This window comes from Puma concolor, chromosome B4 (genome assembly GCF_028749965.1).
Source record: "Puma concolor isolate L17-30 chromosome B4, mPumCon1.1.hap2, whole genome shotgun sequence".
NCBI lineage: Eukaryota > Metazoa > Chordata > Mammalia > Carnivora > Felidae > Puma > Puma concolor.
The window spans coordinates 58,665,195-58,689,764 of record NC_141673.1 but is presented as its reverse complement, the minus strand read 5'-3'; the positions used below and the strand labels follow the sequence as shown (position 1 = coordinate 58,689,764).

The 24,570-nt window shown below is 57.9% G+C and overlaps 3 protein-coding genes across 8 annotated transcripts; 2 read left to right on the top strand and 1 right to left on the bottom strand.

The window, feature by feature from the left end:
- Window positions 1-171: 171 nt before the first annotated feature.
- ARHGEF25 (Rho guanine nucleotide exchange factor 25) lies at window positions 172-7,322 on the top strand. 3 transcript variants are annotated; one of them, XM_086712973.1, is made up of 16 exons: window positions 172-372; window positions 672-786; window positions 3,060-3,274; window positions 3,411-3,506; window positions 3,581-3,657; window positions 3,857-3,923; window positions 4,117-4,220; window positions 4,408-4,477; window positions 4,596-4,685; window positions 4,770-4,862; window positions 5,050-5,100; window positions 5,300-5,377; window positions 5,578-5,778; window positions 5,923-6,103; window positions 6,347-6,462; window positions 6,857-7,322. In XM_086712973.1, exons 1-16 carry the CDS (start codon window positions 274-276, stop codon window positions 6,965-6,967), a joined length of 1,764 nt encoding a protein of 587 aa, XP_086569099.1. In that variant the 5' UTR covers window positions 172-273; the 3' UTR covers window positions 6,968-7,322. The 3 variants fall into 3 exon arrangements, with proteins under 3 accessions (XP_086569099.1, XP_086569098.1, XP_086569100.1); XM_086712972.1 differs by having other exon boundaries at window positions 177-372; window positions 6,347-6,558; XM_086712974.1 differs by lacking the exons at window positions 172-372; window positions 672-786 and adding an exon at window positions 1,987-2,112 and having other exon boundaries at window positions 6,347-6,558.
- Window positions 7,323-8,310: 988 nt separating this feature from the next.
- Window positions 8,311-15,806, top strand: SLC26A10P (Solute carrier family 26 member 10). Of its 3 annotated transcripts, none has more exons than XM_086712967.1 (20): window positions 8,311-8,351; window positions 8,468-8,528; window positions 8,812-9,371; window positions 9,840-9,950; window positions 10,516-10,673; window positions 10,850-11,014; window positions 11,272-11,424; window positions 12,170-12,252; window positions 12,400-12,547; window positions 12,682-12,795; window positions 13,501-13,578; window positions 13,671-13,766; window positions 14,185-14,291; window positions 14,402-14,471; window positions 14,544-14,660; window positions 14,797-14,830; window positions 14,910-14,992; window positions 15,083-15,137; window positions 15,260-15,423; window positions 15,678-15,806. In XM_086712967.1, exons 3-19 carry the CDS (start codon window positions 9,029-9,031, stop codon window positions 15,379-15,381), a joined length of 2,037 nt encoding a protein of 678 aa, XP_086569093.1. In that variant the 5' UTR covers window positions 8,311-8,351; window positions 8,468-8,528; window positions 8,812-9,028; the 3' UTR covers window positions 15,382-15,423; window positions 15,678-15,806. The 3 variants fall into 3 exon arrangements, with proteins under 3 accessions (XP_086569093.1, XP_086569094.1, XP_086569092.1); XM_086712966.1 differs by having other exon boundaries at window positions 8,312-8,351; window positions 15,260-15,366; XM_086712968.1 differs by lacking the exon at window positions 10,850-11,014 and having other exon boundaries at window positions 15,260-15,366.
- Window positions 15,807-15,898: 92 nt separating this feature from the next.
- Window positions 15,899-23,455, bottom strand: B4GALNT1 (beta-1,4-N-acetyl-galactosaminyltransferase 1). Of its 2 annotated transcripts, XM_086712971.1 has the most exons (12): window positions 23,328-23,455; window positions 23,014-23,239; window positions 22,194-22,412; window positions 21,464-21,628; window positions 21,236-21,342; window positions 20,729-20,769; window positions 19,735-19,915; window positions 18,613-18,720; window positions 18,296-18,486; window positions 17,683-17,823; window positions 17,206-17,446; window positions 15,899-16,619 (listed from the first exon to the last, which is right to left on the bottom strand). In XM_086712971.1, exons 3-12 carry the CDS (start codon window positions 22,409-22,411, stop codon window positions 16,402-16,404), a joined length of 1,611 nt encoding a protein of 536 aa, XP_086569097.1. In that variant the 5' UTR covers window position 22,412; window positions 23,014-23,239; window positions 23,328-23,455; the 3' UTR covers window positions 15,899-16,401. The 2 variants fall into 2 exon arrangements, with proteins under 2 accessions (XP_086569097.1, XP_086569095.1); XM_086712969.1 differs by lacking the exons at window positions 23,014-23,239; window positions 23,328-23,455 and adding an exon at window positions 22,811-22,829.
- Between the last annotated feature and the right edge of the window lie 1,115 nt (window positions 23,456-24,570).

Here is a 24,570-nt window from a genome sequence, read left to right as displayed (position 1 = left end):
TCTCCAGAGCGCTTGGGGAGAAGGTATTTAGTGGGCTTCTGCCACTTCCATGTCCGAATCGGGATTTAGAGGGGTTTGTTTGTTGTTGAACTTTGGTTGTAGAGAAAGGAACAACCCTACCCCTTTGAGAAGTTTGGCTGGGATGGGAGTAGGGGCGGAGCCGGGCAGGGGGCGGATTCGGCAGCAGCAACTCCCCGGACGCACGCAGGCCTTGAGCCCCCCAGCTTCCGTGCCCCCTCAGCCCTGAAACTTGGAGCAGGGTAGGGGTCCAGCATGAAGCCCCCGGACCGCCCCGCCCCTGGCCGCACTGACCGGATACTGGGGGTCATGGGGGGCATGCTGCGCGCATGCGCCCTACCCGGGCAGGCGGGGGTAAGAAAGTGGGACCACGGTGGGGTCGGGTATGTTTAGGCGGTTTCAGGAGGTCTGCACCCCACAAATGAATTTACCTGCAAACAGGAATTCTGCAGGGCAGAATTCTGCAGGAATCTAAGAGTTCCAAAAGAGGGCCATAGCCCTGGTCTGGGTGAACCGCTCCCTCCAACCCAGCCTCGGCGACCGTTTTACAACAATGTGGATTTGACAGGAGGAAGAAGGGAAAGCGGGAGGTCAAGTCTGGGCGTGGAGGGCGGTTTCCTTACTACCAATCTTACTACCTTACTACCACACAGCCCCCGAAGAGAAGCCCCCTAGGGCCAGGAGGGACCGAGCCACAGCCTGACTGTACCGAGGGGCATCAGAAAGGGGAGCGCGAACGTGAGGTTCCCGCCTGGGCTCCGCTGCCCGGTAAGAAGCTGGGGGTGGGTGGGCACAGTTTGCGGTCCTGCGCACAGTGGCGAATTCAAATAATGCTGCGCTTATTAGCATAAAGGTTCGCATCTAATCTGCATGAGACCCATTTAATTGCCAAGACCTCCAGGCTTCTCGCCCTCTAGTCCGCTGTGTCCCCCACATCAGCTGGTCCCGAGCCCCCGCAGGCGGAGTGTCCCCACGCCCCACCCCTGGCTCGTCGCCAGCCCAGGCTCCAGGACTTCGCCTTAATTGGTGATTAGCCTCAGCTGGAGTCCTGGGGCCTGGAGGAAAGAAGGGTCTGGCGAGAGGGCGGCACCTGGGCGGTGTTCCCCACAGAGCTCCCCATTCACTCATCCCCGAAGTTGGGGAGGGGGCTTGTCTACCCCTGCGCGGCTTGGGACAGTCCCAACACCCAGGACGTCTTCGCACAGATCCAGGCCCATCCGTCCGCTCCCTTCTCCACCGCAGAGGCTGAGGGGCGACCTGGGCAGACCCCGCCGCCCGGCTTAACCCCCACCCAGCGCACCGCAGTCGGGAGCCCGAGAGGCAGGAGGGAGGGGAACCCGAGGCGGGGGAGCCAAGGATGGAGTGGAGAGGCGGAGGCTGTGGGGACGTGGAGTGGGAACGTGGTGGTGCCTGGGGGAGGGGGATTGGGGCTGGAGCGCGGCACAGGCTGGGGCTGGAGCGGGGAACGGGAGGGAGAGGGCGGAGCTGGGCCGCAGAGGCCCCTCCCCGCGGCGGCACCGCGGCCGGGCCTGTTATTCGGCTCGCCGTTCGGCCCGGACCCGCGCAGCGCCAGTGACTCGGGGAGTCGGCCCCCGCCTTCTCCCTGCCCGGGCCTAGAACCATCCCAAACCCGAGAGGCCGGAGACAGAGCTGGAGAGGCTGCCGCATCCCGGCCCAGCCTCCCCCACCATCCCTCCCCTCCCCGCTGGACATCTGGACCCTGGGCCACGCACCGACTGGGTTCCGGAAACACTCCCCGCCCAGCTCGGCCGCCCGGCCTCGCGCCGCCCGCTCTGCAGAGCCCCCAGCCCTCCTCCAGACCAGACTTCCGCCTACCCCTGGACTCCCCCTCCCTGTTCCGTCCCTCCCCCCCTCCCCCAGCCTGGAGCGGGGTAGGAGGGAGGGGGGGTGCGCGCCCGGCGCCGTCCCCGCCCCGCCCCCCGTGATTCCCCCTGCATGGCCGGCCCGGGTGGGGGGTGCGGGGGGGCCCGGGCGCCATGCGGGGGGGGCACAAGGGGGGTCGCTGTGCCTGTCCCCATGTGATCCGAAAAGTGCTGGCAAAATGCGGCTGCTGCTTCGCCCGGGGGGGACGTGGTGAGTTCGAGGAGGTCGCAACGGCCCAGTGTTGAGTTGGGGCGGGGGGGCGGGCCGAGGGTTCAGGACTTCGGATTGCGCTGACCCTAGGGATTTAGAGGCTGGAGACCTGTACCTGTGTTTTCCAGGAAAGTGACTTAATAGATGATCTCCAAGATCCCGTCTGCCTCCAAATTTTTATCAGTTCAAGTTAAGGAAATTGGGGAAGGGGCAGGAGACTCTGCTCTCTGTTTTGTAGTCAACTGGGTATGAGAAAAACCCATCCACAATCCCCTTGGGCCTAGAACTGTATCTTCCTTAAATCCTTTTGCTGAGAATCTACTTCAGATCTGAAAAGGGCCAGAGGAATGGAGGAATGAGGATGGGGGTCTAGCAGGGGCTTTATGACAAAGCACAGCTCCTCTGTTCCTGGGCCCAGGGCATAAGATAGCCCTCACGAGCTCTCCTCACTTGCCCCCTCTATTGGGTTTGTGCATGTGTTGGGGAGATGGGCTGCAGAAGTCTTTTCTTTTTATAGTGATTACTGCAACTGGTGGAGGAGGAGTCTGGGGGTGGCTGATGGGCTTTTAGCTGCCCCCCCCCCCCCACCTTCTCAGGGAATGGTCTGTGCCCATTGGAAGGGGGCAGATTGTAGGAGAGCAGATGGCCACCCTCAGCTTCCAGTGTCTGCCCAGATGGCTGCCCCCCCATATCTATGCCATGCTCAGGATATGGGGGAATGGAGGTTTCCAGGCCTTGGGAGCCCAGGTGTTTACTGTCCTTCCTTCCAAGGGTGCCTAGGTGAAATTTTCTATCCCTGCCAACTCAAATGAGGATGGCAAGAGAGTGGGCCCTGGGGGAGAGGGGCTCAGCATCATGAAGAGGAGCCTCTGGGAGCTCCCTAGGGGCCCTGCATCTGGAGCTAGAGTAATATCTATGGCCCCTTTTCTCCCCCCACTCCCCATTAGAATCCTATTCCATTGCTGGCAGTGAGGGGAGTATCTCAGCTTCAGCTGCTTCGGGTCTGGCTGCCCTCTCTGGCCCCAGCTCTGGCCTCAGCTCTGGCCCCTGTTCCCCGGGCCCCCCAGGGCCAGTCAGTGGCCTGAGAAGATGGTTGGGTCATTCCAAACATTGTCTCAGTGTGGAAACTGAGGCAGACGGTGGCCAGGCTGGACCATATGAGGTGAGCAGGGAGCACCACAGAAGCATGTATGACATCCATGAAGGACACTGGGAGAGAGGGCAGGTTGGGGGCCACTGGTCATTGGGGAGAGGTAGCTACTGTCCATGACCTCTGACACTTGACCTCTGGTTCCCAGAACTGGATGCTGGAACCAGCTCTAGCCACTGGAGAGGAGCTGCCAGAACTGACCCTGCTGACCACATTGTTGGAGGGCCCTGGAGATAAGACACAGGTATGAAGAAATGGATCTGCACAGCTCCCCAAAAGGCATCCATTTGCTTACTCTAGGATGTTCTTTCCTTCCAGCCACCTGAGGAGGAGACCCTATCCCAGGCCCCTGAGAGTGAGGAGGAACAGAAGAAGAAGGCTCTGGAAAGGAGTATGTAAGTGTCCCCACACTCTCCCTCCCTTTTGCTCCCTCCCCCCGCCCCCCAGTTGTGCAACTTCCAGAGAACTGTCCCTCACATTTTAGATTTGATACTTGGAATTTCCTCTGAGGTTGGTTGTGGTAATGAAGGAGCTTCTAGTCCAGTAGGGAGGAAGTGGCTAAATCAACCATGTGCACTCCTGCTCTCTTCCCAGGTATGTCTTGAGTGAACTGGTAGAGACAGAGAAAATGTATGTGGACGACTTGGGGCAGATTGTGGAGGTAGGTCCCTTTTCTCTTCTCAGCTCTAGCCCAGCCCTTTCCCTCTGCCCAAGGCTAATTTTAGGGGATGCCTTGATACTCCTCTGTCCCACCTTCCCAGCACCCCCCTACATCCTAGACTTCTGGGGGGGAGGGGTTTTTCCTACCAGGGCTGGCCCCTGACGCTCACGCTCTCACCCCAACCTTCCTACAGGGTTACATGGCCACCATGGCCGCTCAGGGGGTCCCAGAGAGTCTTCGAGGCCGTGACAGGATTGTGTTTGGGAACATCCAGCAAATCTATGAGTGGCATCGAGAGTGAGTGATGGATTCCTGAGAGTGAGGGTGAAGGGCATAGATGTTTGGTAGTCTCTGTATCCCACCCATGGGCCCACTGCTGCCTGAGGAACGTTTGGAGTGGCTTAATGGCACAGCTAGGGTAGACAGCTCTAAGTTGAGTGGGGTGGGGGTATTTGACCAGCCTTTTCCCTGCCAACCCTTCCAGCTATTTCCTGCAGGAGCTGCAGCAGTGTTTGAAGGATCCTGATTGGCTGGCTCAGCTATTCATCAAACACGTGAGGCTTAAGAGGGTGGGGCCCTGGAGGGGAGGGGCTTGGGAGTGGGTCACAGATCTCTGGAGAGGGGCTTTCTCTCCGCACCCATCGGGCTCTCCTTAAACTTGACCCCTGTTAGGAGCGCAGGCTGCATATGTACGTGGTGTACTGCCAGAATAAGCCCAAGTCCGAGCACGTGGTGTCAGAGTTTGGGGACAGCTACTTTGAGGTCAGTGGCCGAGGCACCTTGGGGAAAGGGGAACAGAATCATCAGGCTTTCCAGGCTACATAACCACCCAGTCCCTGTCCCCAGGAGCTCCGGCAGCAGCTAGGGCACCGCCTGCAGCTCAATGACCTCCTCATCAAACCAGTGCAGAGGATCATGAAATACCAGCTGTTGCTCAAGGTCAGGACCACCTGTTCCCTGGGGGTACCTCTGGTTGGGACAGCCCTTTTCTCATTCATCTCTTCAGAGTTCCTAAGGCGCCCCCCATACTTCCTGGGCATCCTCACCTGTGCCTTCAAGGGGAGGATGTGAGAGTTTCTGAGGGTGTCCTCAAAACCTCCCTGAGCGTTTCTTTTCTACATCTTAGGATTTTCTCAAATATTACAGTAGAGCTGGGATGGATACTGAAGAGCTGGAGGTGAGGACTCCCAGATCTTCCTGGACACTTTTTTTTATCCTTCCAGGATCTTACTGTTTTAGTCTTCTGGGTTCTCCCAGCTCCTTGGGTGGTTTGAGCTGTCTCGCTTTTACGGGGAGGCTGGTTGAGAGGTGAAACATGGTCTGAAGAGGTCTCTTCCTTGACAATGACAATGCTTCTCTCTTCACCTGCGACCCAGCAAGCTGTGGAGGTCATGTGCTTTGTACCCAAGCGCTGCAATGACATGATGACCCTGGGGAGACTTCGGGGGTTTGAGGTATGGGGATAGAACAGGAAACTGGAGGCCCAATGCTCTTCTGCCCCAGTCTGAGTACTTGGGATGTCCTAATGGGGAATTGTCCTCCCCTGGGACTGACCCCATGGTTGGTTGGGAGCGTCAGGGGAAGGAGGGAGGAACAGAGAGTGCCCCTTTTCTCTTCTCACTTTTTCCTCAAAGCCACCGTCCTTTGGTTCTAGGGCAAACTGACTGCTCAGGGGAAGCTCTTGGGCCAGGACACATTCTGGGTCACAGAGCCTGAGGCTGGCGGTCTGCTCTCCTCCCGGGGTCGAGAGAGACGTGTCTTCCTCTTTGAGCAAATCATCATCTTCAGCGAGGCCCTGGGAGGAGGAGTACGAGGTGGAACGCAGGCTGGATATGTGTACAAAAGCAGCATCAAGGTGGGGAGGAGGCCACAAGGGAGGGGTCTGCCTGGGATAGGGTGAGACCTCTGAGAGAATGTCTGGTTCTTGGATTTGTTGGAAGGGGCAGGAACCGGAGAGGGCCTAAAGAATTTGGGGGCTGTCTCCTATTTGCCAATCCAGGTGAGCTGCCTGGGACTGGAGGGGAACCTCCAAGGTGACCCTTGCCGCTTTGCACTGACCTCCAGAGGGCCAGAGGGTGGGATCCAGCGCTATGTCCTACAGACTGCAGATCCTGCGGTCAGTCAGGCCTGGATCAAGCAAGTGGCTCAGATCCTGGAAAGCCAGCGGAACTTTCTCAATGGTGAAGCTCTCACCCTCCCTCCCCCACGTGTTCCTTCGGCCCTTTGACCTGCTGAATCCCTCCCTCACTGCCCAGTCTCCAATCCCTGCCCTCTGACCCCAGCTTCTCTTCATCTCCCCAGCAATTTATACTGGCTGACAGTTCATGGGAGGAGGGCAAAGTGGGAGGGTGGTCTGGGCAGAGCTCTTAGGGAAAAGGCCTGTCTCTGTTGTAACTCTCCTTCTGTTCCTCTCTTTGCCCCAGCATTGCAGTCACCCATTGAGTATCAGAGGAGGGAGAGTCAGACCAACAGCCTGGGGCGGCCAGGAGGGCTTAGGGTGGGGAGTCCTGGGAGAATCCGGCCTGGAGACCGGGCCCAGGTCAGCACACAAGCACCCATCAACGGCTCTCTCCCCTCCCTGCTGCTGTTGCCCAAAGGGGAGGTGGCCAGAGCCCCCCTGCCCCTGGACACACAGGTATGAGGAATGGAGCGCCCCTGCTATAGAATGGGGAGGGCTCCTCTTGTTCTGGGATCCCTAAATTCCCTTCCCCCCATATTTCCTTCTAACCACCACCTGCCTTTTGTCTGCCCCTTCCTACTGCCCTACTCCTACCTGTCCCTCCTCCAGTTCAACCCTGGGAGAGGCTGATGGTCTCGGATCATCTAAGATGCCTGGCAAGAGGAGGTGGCTTGGCTAGGGCATGCACTGAAAAGACAGGAGTGAGGGTGGATTCCGGAACTTTTTTTATCCTCTGACTTGAGTCTTTCCTCAGGCCCTCAGTGACTTCCCCCAAGCTCCTCGTGACTCTCCTCCAGCTCCACCAATCCCAAATACCCCTCCCTGCCAAGCCAGACTTGCCAAGCTGGATGAAGATGAGCTGTAACTGGTGAAGGCCTGGGGTGGTGCTGGCCCGGCCACCCTGTTTCCCGAGGAACTTCAGGGCAAACCTTCTGGCACCACCTCAGAATTCCTTCTTGATGTGTCTGGAGAGGGGGCAAGGCTGGGGGTGGTGTTGACTTGGATGAGGATACCTAGACTCAAAAGGACTTCTTTCTGTTTAAGGAATGTAGGTTCCTTCAGCTCCCACCCCTTCTGCATGCATCACAGGTGCCCCCCCAAAAGGAGGATGTGTGGGTGGGTGGGAGGGCTGGGGCAGGGGCCAGGTAAAAATGATTGGTTTTGATTTTGATTTTGTTTCTTTCGGTTTTCTGAAAATAAAGGTTTTGTGATATCACTAAGGCTGCTGTCTCGGCAGAGGGAAGGGGAGCTATGGGAGGGGTTGGTGGGGTGAAGTGAAATGGAGAAACCAGCTGGCGTGTGGACAGTCTGGTGAGAGGAGGACACAGGGTGTGAGAGAAAAGATGTCACTGTCTTTGTACCTGACCGACAGCTGCAGCATCTCACAGTCTAGACCTGGAACTTGGGACCACTGGAAAACCCTAGTTCCTAGATGTATATCCTGCCCTTTCCCCAGCCTTTTTCTCCCAACTCTCCATTCTAGACTCCTTGGGAAGTCCAGTGTGGTCTGACTTCCCACCATTCCCCCAACACCCAGATTCTAAAGCACTAAATGCCCGAGTACCTTTCCTTCTGAGGCCTCCAGGTTCTGCTGAGGGAGAATGGAAAGGTGGAGAGGAGGCTGGGGGCTGTGGCCCTTTTCAGCTTTGGATCTCCTTCTTTTTGCGGTCTGCGAGGTCATAAGGCATATCCATCGTGAGCAGGAAAGGATTCTTCTTCAGGCCACAGACCCAAGATGCACAGCCCACAGGGGCCTTCACCCTTCCCTACTTATGGGACAGCCCCTGGGACAGAGAAAGCCAAACACGCCGAGATCCATGTCCAGATGCCCTATCCTGGGTCCGTGGGCATCGGTGTGTCCACTGTGTCCATTTGTCCCCTGGGCTTGGTCACGTGTACTTGGGCTTCCTCAGCAGACAATAGGCTGCTGGGGTGGGAGGGTGAGGAGGAGCAGGAGCCTCCCTGTGGGCCTGAGGTCCCTTTGGCCGACAATGGGGGGAGGGACCTCTAAGGGGGGGGACAGGACGTACAACCCAGATAAGACTTCTGGGGAACAATAGGAGGAATTGAAGAGGGGAGACCCACCCTCCCTGTACCCCACCCCCAGGGCTTTGGGGTCAGGGACTGGGGACCAGAGGGTGATGGGGAGGGGTGCCAAGCATTCTTGTAAATGGAGGAGGGGATGGGGAAAATAGGATTCTGGAGCTCAGAACCTCTGTATCTCTTGAGGGACAACAGGGGTACATGAGGTGGGTGCATGTCCCTTTTGAACTTAATTTAACCACAAATATAAGTTTTTGAGGACCTACATTGTACATGTAGCTGCGGCCCAGCTCAGCAGTTAGTGACGCTTCTCTGCCCACAGAGCCTCTTACACTTTCTTGGGGGCAATCTGTGCCCCGTGAGGATTTGGGTCTGGGGTAGAGGTATGTGTGTGTTGTGTGTGGGGGGGGGGGGGGGGGAGGGGCGGCATCTTCACCTCTTGGGGAGGGGGGATGCAGAGGCTCTGGGAATGACAGGTCACAGCGGCCCAGCCAGCTGTCTCCTCCTAAAGGGCGGATGCGAAGGGAGCCGGGAGTGAGCAGGTGGGAATCAAAGGCTTACGAGTGGTAAAAAGTGGGTGTTGGGTGTTGAGAATGCGCTGTCTTTTGGCTTCTGTCTCTGGTCCCTACACCTTTCCACACCCCCTCCTCCGCCCCGCCCTGGCAGCCTCCGGAGCCCGCGACCCCGCCAAGGACGTCTGAGGAAACGCCTAACACAGAGACGCCCGCTCCCGAAGCCTTTGCTCTCTCCCGGCCGTTGAAGGTCCCCAAGAGAGGGCGCCCTCCGGGGCTGGATTGGACCCTGCTTCATGGAGGCGGGGCTCAGGGCTAGCGGGTGGAGGGCTATTTAAGACTAGGCGGGGTTGGAGGTGGCCAGGGGCAAAATGAGTGGGCTACCGGGCGCCGGGACCAGCCCAGGCCTGGGAGAGGCCTCCGACCTTAAGTTCCCTCTGGGCGCCAAGTTCAGGGAACCTCTCACCGAGGCTCGGTTCCAGCGGCTCTTCGGAGACGCAGAGCAGGCGCCGGAGCTACTCGCGGAGCCTCGCTCGTCCCGACTGTGCAGACGGTGGAGGCGGTTGGCCAGCGCTTGCTCCGGGCCGGGGGCGTGGCGCCTGCTGCGGGCGCGGCTGCCCCCGCTGCGTTGGCTGCCCCACTACCGCTGGCGGGCCTGGCTACTCGGGGATGCCGTGGCCGGGGTGACCGTGGGCATCGTGCACGTGCCCCAGGGTGAGCGGCCCTAACGCTAGCCTGTCAGCGGCCCAAGCTCGGGGGGAGGGGGGGGGGATGCAGGAGCTGGGCACCTGGGAGCGAGGGCTGGGTTAGGGTGGCCGAGGGTTCGGAGACAAGACCTCAGATCACGTTCTGGGTAAGGACCACGGAGCTGCATCATATCCCCACCCCCAGCCCCCTTCATTTGCGCAATCCTTCTAGAAGTCTTGGACACGTTCCGGGTCAGGGAACTGGAGAGAGGAACAACCCCTGCCCCCTACTCCCCGGAGGACTGGGCCGACACGGATCTGTGACCTTGTCCGCCCCACAACCTCCCACCTCCCACCGAGGCCTGTTAACCCCTAGGTTCCCTCATGTGGCATGATTCAGCGTCCCCATGTCAGCCTCTAAGAGTGTGGGCGCTAGTCACCTTTCCCCAACCCCACACACAGACCCTGAAGATCATCCCTTTCATTTCTCATTCAGGCATGGCTTTTGCCCTCCTGACCTCAGTGCCTCCAGTGTTCGGACTCTACACTTCTTTCTTCCCTGTCCTCATTTACACCTTGTTGGGGACTGGTAGACACCTGTCCACAGGTGAGTAACCCAGTGACTCCTCTCCTTCTCTGTAGGGTGAGAATGGATGGGGGTTTGAGACTTCGGCCCTTGGAAGCTCCTTAGCTCTTATTCCCCTCTTCCCCTCCCCTTCTTCCCTTCCGCCTCTGTCGCTACCCTGCCAGGAACCTCGGACCTAGGCAAAGCTTGCTGCGGGTGCCGAGTGGGTGCAGAGAGAAGGGAGTTTCCTCAGAACTTTTCTTCCCCCATGACATTTGGTTTAAATGAACATCTCCGGGACTTGGAAGAGGGAAGAAGAGATGCGCGGTCACCCAAAGGAGCGCGCAGTCCGCGGGCGGTCTGCGGGAGCGGGCAGTGATGCAGTTAGAGGGCAGTTTTTGCCCGCCGGTGCGCCCTTCTTTCCTCCCTCACCGCCGGTTCCAGGCTGCTGCACGGGCTCTCGGCCCCACCGTCTTCATCGGAGCAGCAGCCTTCCAGAAGAGCGGGGTCTGACTGCAGCATCCAGGCCCGAGGGCGCGAAACCCGGACGATCGCCGCGCCCCAGGCGACACAGCTGGTGATCTCTGCGTTTGTCCCCCGGCCCTAGGAACTTTCGCGGTACTCAGCCTCATGACAGGCTCGGCGGTGGAACGGCTGGTGCCCGAACCCCTCGGGGGGAACCTGAGCGGAATCGAAAGGGAACAGTTGGACGCTCAGCGGGTTGGGTCGGCTGCAGCCTTGGCCTTCGGTAGCGGGGCGCTGATGGTGAGGGAGGACCCTGTGGGATCCACACTGGGGCCGGGGGAACTGGGCCAGGAGAGAGGGAGGGACAAGTGTCATGCGCGGGTCTAGGCGGGAGAGGTGCGCGGAGCAACTGGCGCACTGCGCTCTGGCGAGTCCACTCCTCCTCCTGTAGTGATTGCGCATCTTCTCCCCTGCAGCTGGGCATGTTCGCGCTGCAGCTCGGCGTCCTGTCCACCTTTTTGTCGGAGCCGGTGGTCAAAGCGCTGACCAGCGGGGCCGCGCTGCACGTGCTCGTGTCCCAGCTGCCGAGCCTTTTGGGGTTGCCCCTCCCGCGCCAGATTGGCTGCTTCTCTCTCTTCAAGGTGGGGGTGGAGAACGGCCGAGAAGCGGCTTCTAGCGGTCCTGGGAAGAGGGAAACCGGGAAAGGAAGGACGGCGAGTGGAGGGATAGAGGGTGACGGGGGCGGAGGAAAGGAGATTAGAACCACGTGGCTGAATGAGGGGCGCTGCGGAGACGGAAGCCCTGATGGGAGCCGGGAGGCCTTGCCTTGGCCGGGTGGGTCCACTCTGAGGGCAGTCGACCCCGGCCCCGGGCCCTCGATCACCGCCCCTGCCCGCAGACGCTGGCCGCTGTGCTGACCGCGCTGCCCCGGAGCAGTCCGGCCGAACTGACCATCTCGGCACTCAGCCTGGCGCTGCTCGTGCCGGTCAAAGAATTGAACGTGAGATTCCGAGACAAGCTACCCACCCCGATCCCGGGGGAAATCGTTATGGTGAGGATGGCTCCCGAGTCGCGCGGTCCCCTGAACCACACAGACCTTGCCGGTCGGGTAGGAGCTGGCCGCTGCCGCCCCCTCGTGGAAGGCAGCGAGCTTACAGAAAGAGGTCCTGTGCACACGCGTACTTTTCCAGGCCTCTTCCCAGAACACTGTGACCCTGCAGAATCCCCCACCCACACGGTCCCACTTCTCTGGCAGAGCCTCTTCTAGACCTCTTAGAATGCTTTCTTCCTGCTTACAGCGTTGCCTTGAGGTGTCGCTCGCCACAGCACCTCCACTGCTCTCCCCCTACCCGGTCCTTCACTGTAATTCAGTTACTCTCCCTTCCCACGCCCACCTGCATTTCTCTCTCTCTCTCCCCCTCCGCCGACTAAATAAGTGTTCCACATCTCCACCCATACGCGGGAGATCCCTAGATCTATCCCAGCTGTCCTACTTAGAATGGCTGGGTGTACTTCCTGATATCTACCATCCCTCATGGGAGCGGAGCGCCTCTTACTTCCTCCGGTCCATCTCTTACCGCAGCCTCAGGTATACCTCATTCCTGTCCCATTCCCACTCTCCTTCACTCTCAATTGGCTGTCATCCCAAACATATCCCAACTCCCCCAGTTGCTGGGCCCCTGCAAACACCTAATGCTGCCTTTTAATCCTCTCTCATGTGAAGCTTCCCGCCCCCCCACCCCGGCCTCTTCCAGGAAGCTCATCTTCTGCCATGCCTCTAATTTGCTCTTTCCCAGGTGCTTCTGGCCTCTGTGCTGTGCTTCACCTCTTCCCTGGACACAAGATACAACGTCCAGATTGTGGGGCTGCTGCCTGGGGGGTAAGAGAGAATCAAGACACCAGCCTGCTATTCTCAGACTGCTCCCACCCACACCTCCTTCTTGGCCTGTCCCGCCCTATTTTCTCTTTCTTCCCCATACCCTTCTTATACACAACCCACCCTCACCATGGATCCCTCTCTCTCCAGATTTCCCCAACCCCATCTTCCCGACCTGGCTGAGCTGCCCAGGATTCTGGCTGACTCACTGCCCATCGCACTGGTTACTTTTGCTGTGTCCGCCTCCCTGGCCTCCATCTATGCAGACAAGTATAGCTACACTATTGACTCCAACCAGGTGTGACTTTGACTGAAGACCCCAATTGCATTCAGGAGACAACTCTCTAATCTGATGTCTTCCCTCACCCCCCCCCCCCCCCCCGCCCCATGCCTTTGTCTCTCTCTCCTCTTCATCTGACTGCATCCCTCCAGGAGCTCTTGGCACATGGTATCTCCAACCTCATCTCCTCCCTCTTCTCCTGCTTTCCCAACTCTGCCACTTTGGCTACCACCAGCCTACTAGTGGATGCTGGTGGGAACACACAGGTAAGAGCTTGTCCTTGGGTGAGAAAGGGGGTGGGTATTAGGTTGGGGTGGTGGTGGAGAAACAGGTGGAAGACTGGTAGATACATACCTGCGGGGCAGCTGTACAGAGGAGAATGGTGAGGGAGAGTGAATGGGGGGGGGTGGTTTCTAGGTAGGAGATATAGAAGGTAACAAGGCTCCATTAAGACCTTGGCAGACTCTAAGCACTGAAGAAGTTTACAGTGCCCATATGTAGTTCACAATAAAAACAATACTAAACTGTCATATAAATTTGAAAGACGAAATTCTGACCCCTGCCCCATGAGGACATTTTCTTTTAAAAAGAAATATCACATATGACAGTCTCCCCCTAATATTTCTGCTTTCCTACTTTGCTGGTGCCCCAAGAAGGTGGTTCCCTCCTTTTAGTGTAATGCAACAGTGGCTTTTAAGGTGAACACGGGCTACAAAAATAGGGAAGTTGAACTACGTCTAGGTAGAGACCGGTGAATGACAGGCATTTAATTGGGAGAGGGGAAAGGTGGATGTGAGAGGCAGAATACCAAGAAGGGAGTTGAAGACTGAGGGACGGCTTCATGGAAAGGGGATTTGGGAGGAGGGAGACTTCCAAGGAAGCCGAGGCAGAGTGGGGCAGGCAGACCAGCTCTCACACAGGGGTGAGTGAGGTTCCCTTCCTTCTCTGCATCCATCCCTCCTTCTTTCTAGCTGGCAGGTCTCTTCTCCTGCATAGTTGTCCTGTCAGTGCTGCTGTGGCTGGGGCCCTTCTTCTACTATCTGCCCAAGGTGAGGAACAGCGGAGGCATGGGGGTGACTGGGGGGGTGGTGGCTACATTCTAGGACATTGGGGCAGTTAGCTTGCCTCTTCTGCCCCCAAGGCTGTCCTGGCTTGCATCAACATCTCCAGCATGCGCCAGATGTTCTTCCAGATGCAGGAACTTCCACAACTATGGCGCATCAGCCGCATGGACTTTGTGAGAGTGGCAGCATTACCCCCAGATTGCCCCCTCCTACTTCCCAGCATCCCCAGGCTCTGCCCTGGATTGGAGCTAATTGTTCTGGTCCTAAATGCTGCAGCTCCCCCCCCCTCCAATCCCCCCCAACATGCATACCTCCTAATCCCATTACTCAGAGACATGGTGGAGAGTGGGGTTTGAACCCCTTCAGACCCGAATATTTGTAAATCCCCAGCTGGTGCAAGGTCTGGGGTGATTACATTTGGTGTATTTCCCTTGTTGGGTCAATTCTGTCCCTTCTGTCATTCTTTCTACCTTCTCCTGGGCTATCCCTCCCTCTCATTTGTCCAGGCAGTCACTGCCCCTGGACCTCCTTCCCTAGCAGCCATGGCCTGGCATTTCTCCGGGGCATATCACTCCCATCCATGTCCTGCAGGCTGTATGGATGGTCACGTGGGTGGCCGTAGTGATCCTGAGTGTGGACTTGGGCCTGGCCGTGGGCGTGGTCTTCTCCATGATGACTGTGGTCTGCCGCACCCAGAGGTGGGAGTAGAGATGAGAGGAGTTGGGAAGAGGGGTGGGGAGAGGACAGGTGCTTGGGGTGACTCTCCAGCCAGGCCAAGCTGGGAATCTGACCCCAGCTTCCTGCCCAGGGTGCAGTGCCTGGCACTTGGACTTGCTGAGGGGACGGAGCTCTACAGGCCACTCGAAGAGAGCCACAAGGTGGGTGAGCCACAGACAGAGAGGGAAGGGAAGATTAGGCCCAGATGTTTTTCTGACCCTCTGACATCTTAGCTCCTCAAGGTCCCGGGGCTCTGCATCCTGAGATACCCAACACCACTCTACTTTGGGACCCGCGGGCAGTTCCGCCGCATCCTGGAGTGGCACCTGGGGCTTGGAGAAGGACGCAAGGTGAGAGGCTTGGTCAAAGGGGTGTGTGGCTTCTCTGGGAGTGGGAGGCAGGTGCGGCTTCTCAAGGGGATCATTGTGCTTAAGGGGCGCACACTCATGCTTGTGTCTTGTGGTGACTGCCCTTCTCTACCCACAGGAGACTCCCAAGCTTGATGGCCCACCTGATGCAGGTGAGATGGGGTGACAAGGAGGGAGATTTGGGTATGACCCGTGGAGGCATCTGGGTACGCTTGCCTTCTTCCATCCTAGTTGCTGAGCCTGTCAGAGTGGTGGTCCTAGACTGCAGTGGTATCACCTTTGCAGATGCTGCTGGAGCCAGAGAGGTGGTACAGGTGAGGGACGGGGTAGGTTGAGGAGAAAGTCCCTTTATCCCATGCCTACCCTCTGATGTGGGATTTAACCCCCTTGCCCCGCTTCTGCAGCTAGCCAGGCGATGCCGAGATGCTGGGATCCACCTTCTCCTGGCTCAGTGTAATGGTGAGAGGTGTGGAAGACCTGGGGACGGGAGTGGGGGGGTGGGAATAGCTGGATGCTTGAGGGAGGGAAAAGGACGCAGTGTGGATTTAAGATCTAAGAGCCTGACCTGCCTCTCTACACAGCCTCAGTGCTGGGGACACTGACCCAGGCAGGACTCTTGGACAGAGTGACCCCAGAGCAGCTGTTTGTGAGTGTCCAGGACGCAGCTGCTCATGCCCTGGAGAGACTGGTGAGGGGGCAGTAGGAACGGGAGATCCAGGAGGCGCTGGGGTGGAGCAAGTGACATGTGAGTCAGTGGCTGAAGATCTAGGCAGAGGGTTTGGGGAAGGGGGCCTAGAAGGAAGCTGGAGGAAGAAAGTGGGGGGATGAAATGATTAGCCAATTTCAGGCTAAGCCAGGGAGACTGGGTCCAGCTCCGCATGAAGAACTGAGAAGCTAGGGTTTCAAAGTGGGGTGGTGTGCCCCCCAGAAGACTGCCAAATGCCGAGAGAGGGAGGAGGGTACCTAATCTACTCCTGACAGGTCCCCTCTCCTTTCCAGGAGCCTACAGGTCCAAAGACATGCACAGTGTAGGTCTGACCCGGTCATTTGGAGTGTGGAGGGCCCCGACAATATGTGCGCGAGGAGTCTCCTCACTTCATGTAACTAATAAAACAAAGCTGAGAGCCACTGGGGTTCATGAAGTGAGTCTGGGTGTCCACACGCCGGCCCTCGGTGCCCCTTTCTCCATGCCCGCGGCATTGCAGAGACACAACTAAAAATGGCTTTCACTTGTGTGTTCACCGGCCCCCACCCCAGCTCCGGAGTCACTGGTTCTCTCCACAGGGGTGGGGCTGGAACCGGTGCACAGAGTCCTGGATCCAGAGATGGGGGAGGGGGCACAGCCCTGGGAATACACGTTGGGGGGCTTCCCCATCCCCTCAGTCCCAAGGAGATGAGAGTATTTCCATTTTAGGTTCTTAGAGTCCCCATGGGCTTTTTGGCACTTGGAAAGTGACCCCCCCCCACTTCCTGCCCCATGAGAAGAGGGTTGGGGGGAGGACTTGGCACTGGCCGTGGGTCGAGTTATGGCTCCATCGCATCGCTGGGCACTCGCAGAAAGGAGGAGCGTCACCAGGACAAGCCCCTATTTGGGATCGGATTCTGAAGGGGATCAGGGACAGTCAGTGGAGTAGTCACTGGGTGGTGGGTGGGGTTTGCTAGAAATTCCTGGCAGGGACAAGGAGGCAGGCCCAGCCTGAGAGTTGGAAGGCCCGAGTGGCCATCATTCTGCGGTCATGCACTGCAGCCGGTGTTTGAAGAAGAGTAGGCGGTGTTTGGCCACCTGACTTTCATCCAGCGATCCTGGGTAGCGGTACCGGGCATAAGTCTCTGCCCCCACATCCCTTGAGGTCCAAGGCAGTTTCAACTTAGATGCATGATCCACAACGACGTCTGAGCAGGAGCCCACCCGCAGGGAACCAAGCCCGTCCAGGAAGAATTCTGGCAGTGGAGGGAAGGGGAGTACACAGTGAAGCGTCTGAAGGGCGCAGAGGGCCGAGCCTTAAAGGGAGAACTGAGAGTTGGGGTACACAGGCTGCACCTGTAAAGACTCCTTTTGTGAGGGCCTTGGGCTAGTCAATTCATTTGGGTCCTAGTTTTACTCTTATGTAAAATGAAGTCAACATCCTTACTTTGTGTTTTGAGAGCATACCCCCATCCTCCCCAACACACACCTAAATAAATGCTCAATAAATGCTGAACAGGCCGCTCCAGGAGTGTGGTCTGAACCAGGGGAAGCGGCTGGGACTGGACTCAAGGTCTGACAGCGGTGGGGGAAGTTAAAGGCCGGCCGACCCAGTAGCTGTACTGGGCTTGGAGGTTTAAAGGGTGTGCGGGCCAGGAGGGAGGGAGCCCTGTCTCTTGCCCAGGGCGCAAGGCTTGGTAAATTTTCGCAGAACTCTCCAGGGGCCCCGGGTGCCAGCTGTGGGCTCCACTGGGGTGGACGTAGGAGTGCCCGCTGCCTTTGGAGCCTCGCCCAGAGCCCCGCGGGGGTCTCTGCCCCGGGTCGGGAGGGGACGCCACTCACCCAGATGCGCCACGCGGCTGAGCCGCGGATCGAAGCCGACCTCGCGCACCTTGTCGGTGCGCGCCAGGAAGAAGTTGACCACGCCGTCGGTGACCACGCAGCCCGGAAAGCCGACGAGCTCGTGGTGGAAGCCGCGCCTTTGCCGGAGGCAGTTCCCGCGGCCTGGCGCGCCAGGCTCCACGCTCAGCAGCTGCCGGTAGGTGGTGGCGAAGCCGGAGATCTCACGCACCGCGCCCCCGACCTGCGGGGAGTGGGAGGTTGGCTCCAGGCGGGACGGGGACTGCCGGCAGTTAGATCCGCGCTGCCCCGCGTCCTCTCCCGCTCCATCCCCGCAGGACCCAGATTGTCCCCCAGGCTCCCTTCGTCGTCCTCTGTCCGTCCCAGGGCCGGCGGCTCTCGGCCGGGTCTCCCCGCCGCTGCTTTAGCTTGCTGGAGTCCCTCCTTCTCCCACCCCACGTTCCGCGGGCTCTCCCTTACCAGGTCCAGAGACGTCCGCTCCAGCACGTCCACAAGCCTCTCCAGCCGCGTCCTCGCCGTGAAGACAAAGTCGTCGTCCACCCACAAGACGTACTTGGTGGTTACTTGGGATACGGCCAGGTTCCGGCCTGCGAACCAGCCCTGGGGGCAGGGTACATACAGTTAGTGAGGCTATAGAGATAGGACACAACCCCTCTGCCACCTTTCCTCCTCTCTCCCGACGCATCTCTAAACTTTCCGGGACCTACCAGTGGCTCAGAGCTAGGCAAGAAATGCAGTTTCCCAACTGCCAGGGGTAATAAGTCCGTGTTTTGAGGGAGGGTGTTAGAACGCATTTAATTTATGCGTGCATTCATTCATTCATTCATTCATCCATCATCCATTTATTGAGCGCTCCCTAGGTGCTAAGCACATTCTAAGGATGCAGCGCGAATAAGGCGCGATTCCTCCTCCCACGGAGCTTATTATGTTCCAGGAATCGCCGTGATTCACAGGCACCAGTAATTCTGAGGCAGGTAGTCCTGGAATCACTACTCCGGTGACTTCAGACCCACCGCGCGCCTCTGTCTCTCGGCGCCCTCTGGCGCGCGGTTCAGCCTTGCTGACTGCGCACCTTGCCAAAAGGCATGAGATAGTGCTCGATGTGGGGGCCACTAATGCTCTCTGGCTTGTCGCTGTCGTCGGCGATGACCACGGTGACCGTTGGGTAGAAGCGGCGGATGCTGGCGATGAGCGCCCGAAGCCGATTGTAACGAAGGAAGGTCTTAGTGGCGATGGTGACCAGGGCGCTGATATTGTACTGGGCTGGGAGTGAGGGACAGGGTTAGGTGCAGAGAAGGAGAGTGGAAGTGAGGAGCTGGAAAACATCTCCCACATCCTCCCTCTCCCAGCTTCTCCCCACCAGGCCTGGATTTAGGTCCTTGAACGCACCAGCCTCACCTCCCTGGGGTAGAGACCCAGGTGGGTACAGCCGAGGGTTGGGTGGGTGTCTTATGCGGATGGTAAAGGCGGCCTCGTGTCCCTCCGTGGAGAACCGGACTGGGAAGAAAGGACACCAGACGTGGTCCTTAAAGTTGGGACAACATTCCCTTTTCAGCAAATCACTATTTAAGTGCCTACTCTGTGTACCACTTTCCTGAGCCCTGGTGGACAAGAATGCAAGGTGTTTACCTCCATGGCACTAACACTCTAATGGGTGGGAGAAAGAAAATTAAAGATTTAATTTTTTAAAAATGATTTAATTAAAAGCTAACCTTTATTGAGCATTTACTATGTGCAGGTACTTTTTAAGTTTACCTTAAATATATGAACCCACTTAACCTTGACAAGCCCCATAAGATAGATTCCTGCTACAGAAAAAGGCATAGAGAAATTAAGCAACTGGTCTACATTTACACAACTCTTAAGCAACAAAGCTGAGATAGGAACCTAGTCATTCTGGTTCTAGGCTAAGTAAATAAAATTCGGATACTGGCAAGCATTGAATGGAAAATAAAGCAAGTAATGTGATAGTGAAGAGGAGACATTTGAGCTGAGATCCAAGTGACAAGAAGGAGCCAGCCATGCAAAAATCTGGGGGAAGAGCATTCTAGGCAGAGGGAACAGCAAATGCAAAGGCCCCAAAGAGGGAGCAGATTTGGTGTAGCAAGTCTTGGAGAGAAGGAGGTGGGCTGTGTTGTGCCTCTTTTGCTGGAGGAGACACGGGAGCTCTTGGACATGAAGTCCCTTGCCCTCCAGTAAGTGGTGGTTTGGGAATAGAGCTTGAGCCTTCTGGCTCCTGGGGCAAATCACTTCCTGGGGCCCCCATGGTTGGCCTGAAAAGGGGACACACCCGAGGCTCGGGTTTCCCTTTGGCCTGCTCTGGCCCCAGATGAACAAAGGCCCCTTCTCTCCCTCTCTGGCCCTGCTGGCCTAGCTGAAATGCCCATTGTGTGACTGGGCAGCTCTGGCCACTGCCCGAGTGTCTCCCACACCCTCTGCCATTTGCCCGATTCAGCCTTTCTGGGCTCTCTGTTGACCCAGCTTGCCCCTGCCTCCGCCCAGACCTCACACCTGTGTCTGCTGTGTTTGCCTGGTAACTTCGGCTGCTATAAGTAACCAGTTGTAGCTGCCGGTTGAGTTGGTCCAGCCCTGGGCTGGCGAGGGTGAGATCAGGCTGCCCCTCTCCAGTGAGAGTCACTCCCGTCACTTCCCCGGCCACGTCCCAGGTGCCCAAAGAGGCAGTCAGGTTCACCTGGGAGAGGGGGTTGGAGAGGACAGGGTTAGGCCTCAGACCTGCCTCTTGCCTCCCTGCTTCCTCCATCTTTCTGTTGGCAGCCCTGTCTCCCTCCAGCATCCCATTTCCCGCCCCCTCCCCCGCCCCAAGTTTATTTATTTATTTTGAGAGAGAGAGAGAGACAGGCAGAGAGAGAGGCAGAGAGAGATTCCCAAGCAGGCTCCATGCTGTCAGTGCAGAGTTCCACACAGGGCTCTCAATTCCAGCAACTGTGAGATCATGGCCTGAGCTGACACTAAGTGCCGGTTGCCGGGCACCTGGGTAGCTTGTTGGTTGGGTGTCGGACTTCAGCTCGGGTCACGATCTCACGGTTTGTGAGTTCGAGCACCATGTTGGGCTCTGTGCTGATAGCCTAGAACCTGGAACCTGCTTCTGATTCTCTCTCCCTCTCTCTCTGCCCCTCCCTGCTCTCACTCTGCCTCTCTCTCTCTCAAAAATAAATAAATATTAAAAAAAAAGAAAGAGTCGGTTGCAGGGTGCCTGGGTGGCTTAGTTGGTTGGGCGCCTGACTTTGGCTCAGGTCATGATCTCATGGTTCGTGACTTCGAGCCCCTCATCGGGCTCCGTGCTGATAGCTTAGAACCTGGAACCTCTTTTGGACTCTGTGTCTCCCTCTCTCTCTGCCCCTCCCCCATTCAAGCTCTGTCTCAGTCTCTCTCAAAAATAAATAAACATTAAAAAAAAAAAAGTCAGTTGCTTAACCTACTAAGCCACCCAGGCGCCCCCCCCCCCTCCATCCTTAGTGCCCACCCGGCCTCCCCAGCCTCTTACCTGGTAAAGCTCCTGACCAGAAGCTGCCTGCAGGCTCAGCCCTGGGAGGAAGGAGAGGGAATCAGAATCCCAGACAGCCTTGAATTCTTCCTCACTTTCTCTTCTCTCTTTCACCACACACAGCACAGACCTTCTCACCCATCCCTCTTTGTTGAGGCCACAGCAGGGCACATTTTGGGACGCAGCCTAGGGTAACTGAGTTTTCACTCCTTTCCATCAAAGTGATAGCTCTTTATGGCCCGCCCCACCTATCCACCTAATCTTTGGTCGGCAAAGAATAGATTCTTTGTCCCAAACCTCTCCAGTTACAGTCAGCTGCAGTTCCTGACGACCCTACAGTTCCTTTGGTCCTCACCTCCTGCCTCAGGAACCCCCTTCTGCTCTCAAATCCTGCCTTCATCAGAAGCTCCCCCCGCCTCTTATTCCAATCTTCCTTAGCTCTTCCTCACCCAGCCTTGAGCTCCACCACCCCCACAGTGGCTTAGGTCACCCCCCAGACCCCCCCACCTGGCACCAAGATGCTCCGGAGGGGCTGGACCTCCACACCCTGCAGGGGGTATTGAAGAGGGGAGTTGGCAGGGGCTATGAGCAGCTGGTCAGCAGCAGACTGGCTCCTGGCAGTGGAGGACAGAGAAGGAATCAAGGGCAGAGGGGCTCTCCTTCCTGTCACACCCTCCCTCCAAGCCTCCCAAGGCTCACCCTCCGCAGAGACATGCCCTCTTTTTCAGCTGGTACCTTGAAAGGAAGGCCTGGAACTCCTGCTCCCTGGAGGCAGAGGCAGCCCTCAGCTCTTCAGGGTCAAAGGCCTTCGTGAGGTCAATGGCTCGGAGCTGCCTTTGGAAGGGGAAATGAAAGCTCCCTCCACTGGCCTCACAACTACAGTTGTTCCCAGACAGCCGCCTGGAGGGGGGATGAAGGGTCATCAGAGCCCCGCCATACAGCTCCATACATCCCGCTAAATATTAACATGGCGCCCCACACCTTGGCCCTTCGACCTTGCCCATCCAATGTCTGTCGCCTTAAACACTGCTCTTCAAACAGCCCCCAGGAGAGGAGACCCACAATGGGACGACCCATCCCCTAAATCTGGGTTTTACAGAGGTGTAGAAGAGGGCCAGTTGCTAGCATTTCAGAGTTGCCTCCCCACCATTCAGGACCCCACCTGGACTCTCCTTTCTGGTGTCCTGGAACCATCAGGACATCAGAAAGTCTTTCAGGCCCTCCCCTGCCTGCACACCCTCCCCTCCCCATCACCATGACAAGGTTCAGGAAGGAGAGATTTTGTTTCCCCAGCCCAAGATTCACAAGCAGCCCCCCCACCCCCCTCCCTCAACCAGTCAGGAGAACTGAGGCATCAGAGCTCAGCAGTGCAGGAAACAAAAGCTCCCCAGCCCGCTCCCCCCGCCCCCCCCCCCCCCCCCCCCCTAGTGAGCGCCGCCCTGCCGCCACCACTCCTGGCACTCACCCGACCACTTGCTCCTTTATCCTGACCGGGATGTGTGCATAGCGGGGCTCAGGCGAGAGGTCTGGCAGCTCTGGTCTGGAGGGGCCCTGCAGGGGCGTCCACAGCGCAAGAGGTGCCCGGAGGCCCGGAGCGTCCCGGGTGCTCACGTACAGGAGCCCCAGAGAGGCGCAGGCGAGCAGCAGGACCAGCACGCAGAGGGCCCGGCGGCCCAGCCGCATCCTGGTGGGCGGGAGGGGTGGGAGGGTGAGAAAGGTGCGGAGGGGAGGCGCGGGCTGGGACCCCGGAGCCCCGCGGTTCTGGAGGCTCCGGTCAGCTTCCCGGGAAGCTCTCCACATCTCGGCGCGCTAGGATTTGCACAGCGAATCGTTGCCCCCGGCCCTCCTCCCTTCGCTCCCGCGGCCTCGGGTCTCCCGGCCTCCTTTCTTCTCGCCCTCTCCCGCATCTCGGTTTCCTCTCACGCCCGAGGCCTGGCATCTTGATGCAAGAGACCTTTGCATGCGGCGGTTTCCTCGCGGCCGCGTATAAGTAGGAGTGCACTGCTTTCTTCGAGCAGCGGACATCCCCTGGCCCGCCGCCCCCTGGCCCGCGCGTCCCCCACCCCTCGGTCCGAGCATCACCTGGCCCCCAGTGGGCTGCACAGGACGGCTCCACACCTTGCTTGTCATGAAAAATGCAGAATCACGCCCGCGCCGTTGGATGCCCCCGGCGGAGGTGACCGCGCGAGTGGCCCCGGGGAGCTCGTGCGGGGGAACGGGGGGGACCGGCGAGCGCGCCGCCTCCCGCCTCCAGCTCGGGCCCCTCATCCCGCTCGAGCACTGACCTGTCTAACGCTCTAAGGCCGCCGCAAGATTTCGCTCCGGGCTGCGCCAGGCTCTCAGCCCCGGCCTGGGGGTCTTCATGGGGCCGGAGGCGGCCTGATCCGGGAACCCGGCGTGAGCCTGGGTCGGGGGGATCCTCCTGCCTCTCGGGCTCGCCCAACCCCTCCCGCCTTCGGAAGCTCAGGGCTTTGTAGACCTCGGCGCTGGGTGGGTGGTTCTGGGCGTTTCCTGTGGGGGTGGAGAGCAGAGTTGAGAAACCGCTGCGCCCCAGCTCCGGAAACAAAGCTGGGGGTCTGCGGCACCCTGAACCCCTTGCCGGGCGGGGAGGGCTCAGGCCGCCGCACGGTTGTCCAGATCGCGGCGCGGAGCGGCTCTGCTCCCGGCTCGTTGCGGCGGAGGCTCCGGCTGCGCGCGGTGAAAGCGAGCGCCCGGGCGCCTTCTGGTGGGCGCCGAGGACATTGCGTGGGCGCCGCGAGAAGGTCCTTCTCCCGACCCTCCCAGCCCTGCGCTGGCAAGCCTGGCATCTCAACAGCTTGCCCCAGTCCCATTCTATTCCCTATACCCACGGAGCCTCGGTCTCATCCAGACTGTAGGCTACGATACTGGCTATGGGAGGAGATGGAACCGGCGCCCTACAGTCCCATTTCAAAGGAAGGTTTGGGTAGTGAGGGTGAGATAAAAGAAACCAGACTAGACCCCAGACAAAGAAGATTTTGCCTGGCTGACAAAGACAGGTTCACACCCTCCCTCCCATCCTCGCCTCCCCCGTCCCAAATCCTCTAACACTCAAGAAGTAATTCAGTGCCTTTTCCCCTTGAATGCTTCTTGTTGCAGACGTGCAGAGGGAAGTGGTTAGGTTGCCTGTAGGGTTTTTTTTTTTTTTTTAAGATGAAATTTATTGTCAAATTGGCTTCCGTACAACACCCAGTGCTCATCCCAACAGGTGCCCTCCTCAATGCCCATCACCCACTTTCCCCTCCCTCCGCCCCCATCAACCCTCAGTTTGTTCTCAGTATTTAAGAGTCTCTTATGGTTTGCCTCCTTCCCTCTCTGTAACTTTTTCCCCTCCTTCCCCACCTCCCTGGTCTTCTGTTAAGTTTTTTATGATCCACATATGAGTGAAAACATATGATATCTGTCTTTCTCTGACTGACTTATTTCACTTAGCATAATACCTTCCAGTTCTATTTACGTTGCTGCAAATGACAGGATTTTATTCTTTCTCATTGCCAAGTAGTATTCCATTGTATATGTAAACCACATCTTCTTTATCCGTTTGTCAGTTCATGGACATTTAGGCTCTTTCCATAATTTGGCTATTGTTGAAAGTGCTGTTATAAACATTGGGGTACAAGTGCCCTGTGCATCAGCACTCCTGTATCCTTTGGGTAAATTCCTAGCAGTGCTATTGCTGGGTCATAGGGTAGATCTATTTTTAATTTTTTGAGGAAACTCCACACTGTTTTCCAGAGTGGCTGCACCAGTTTGCATTCCCACCAACAGTGCAAGAGGGTTCCCGTTTCTCCACATCCTCTCCAGCATCTATAGTCTCCTGATTT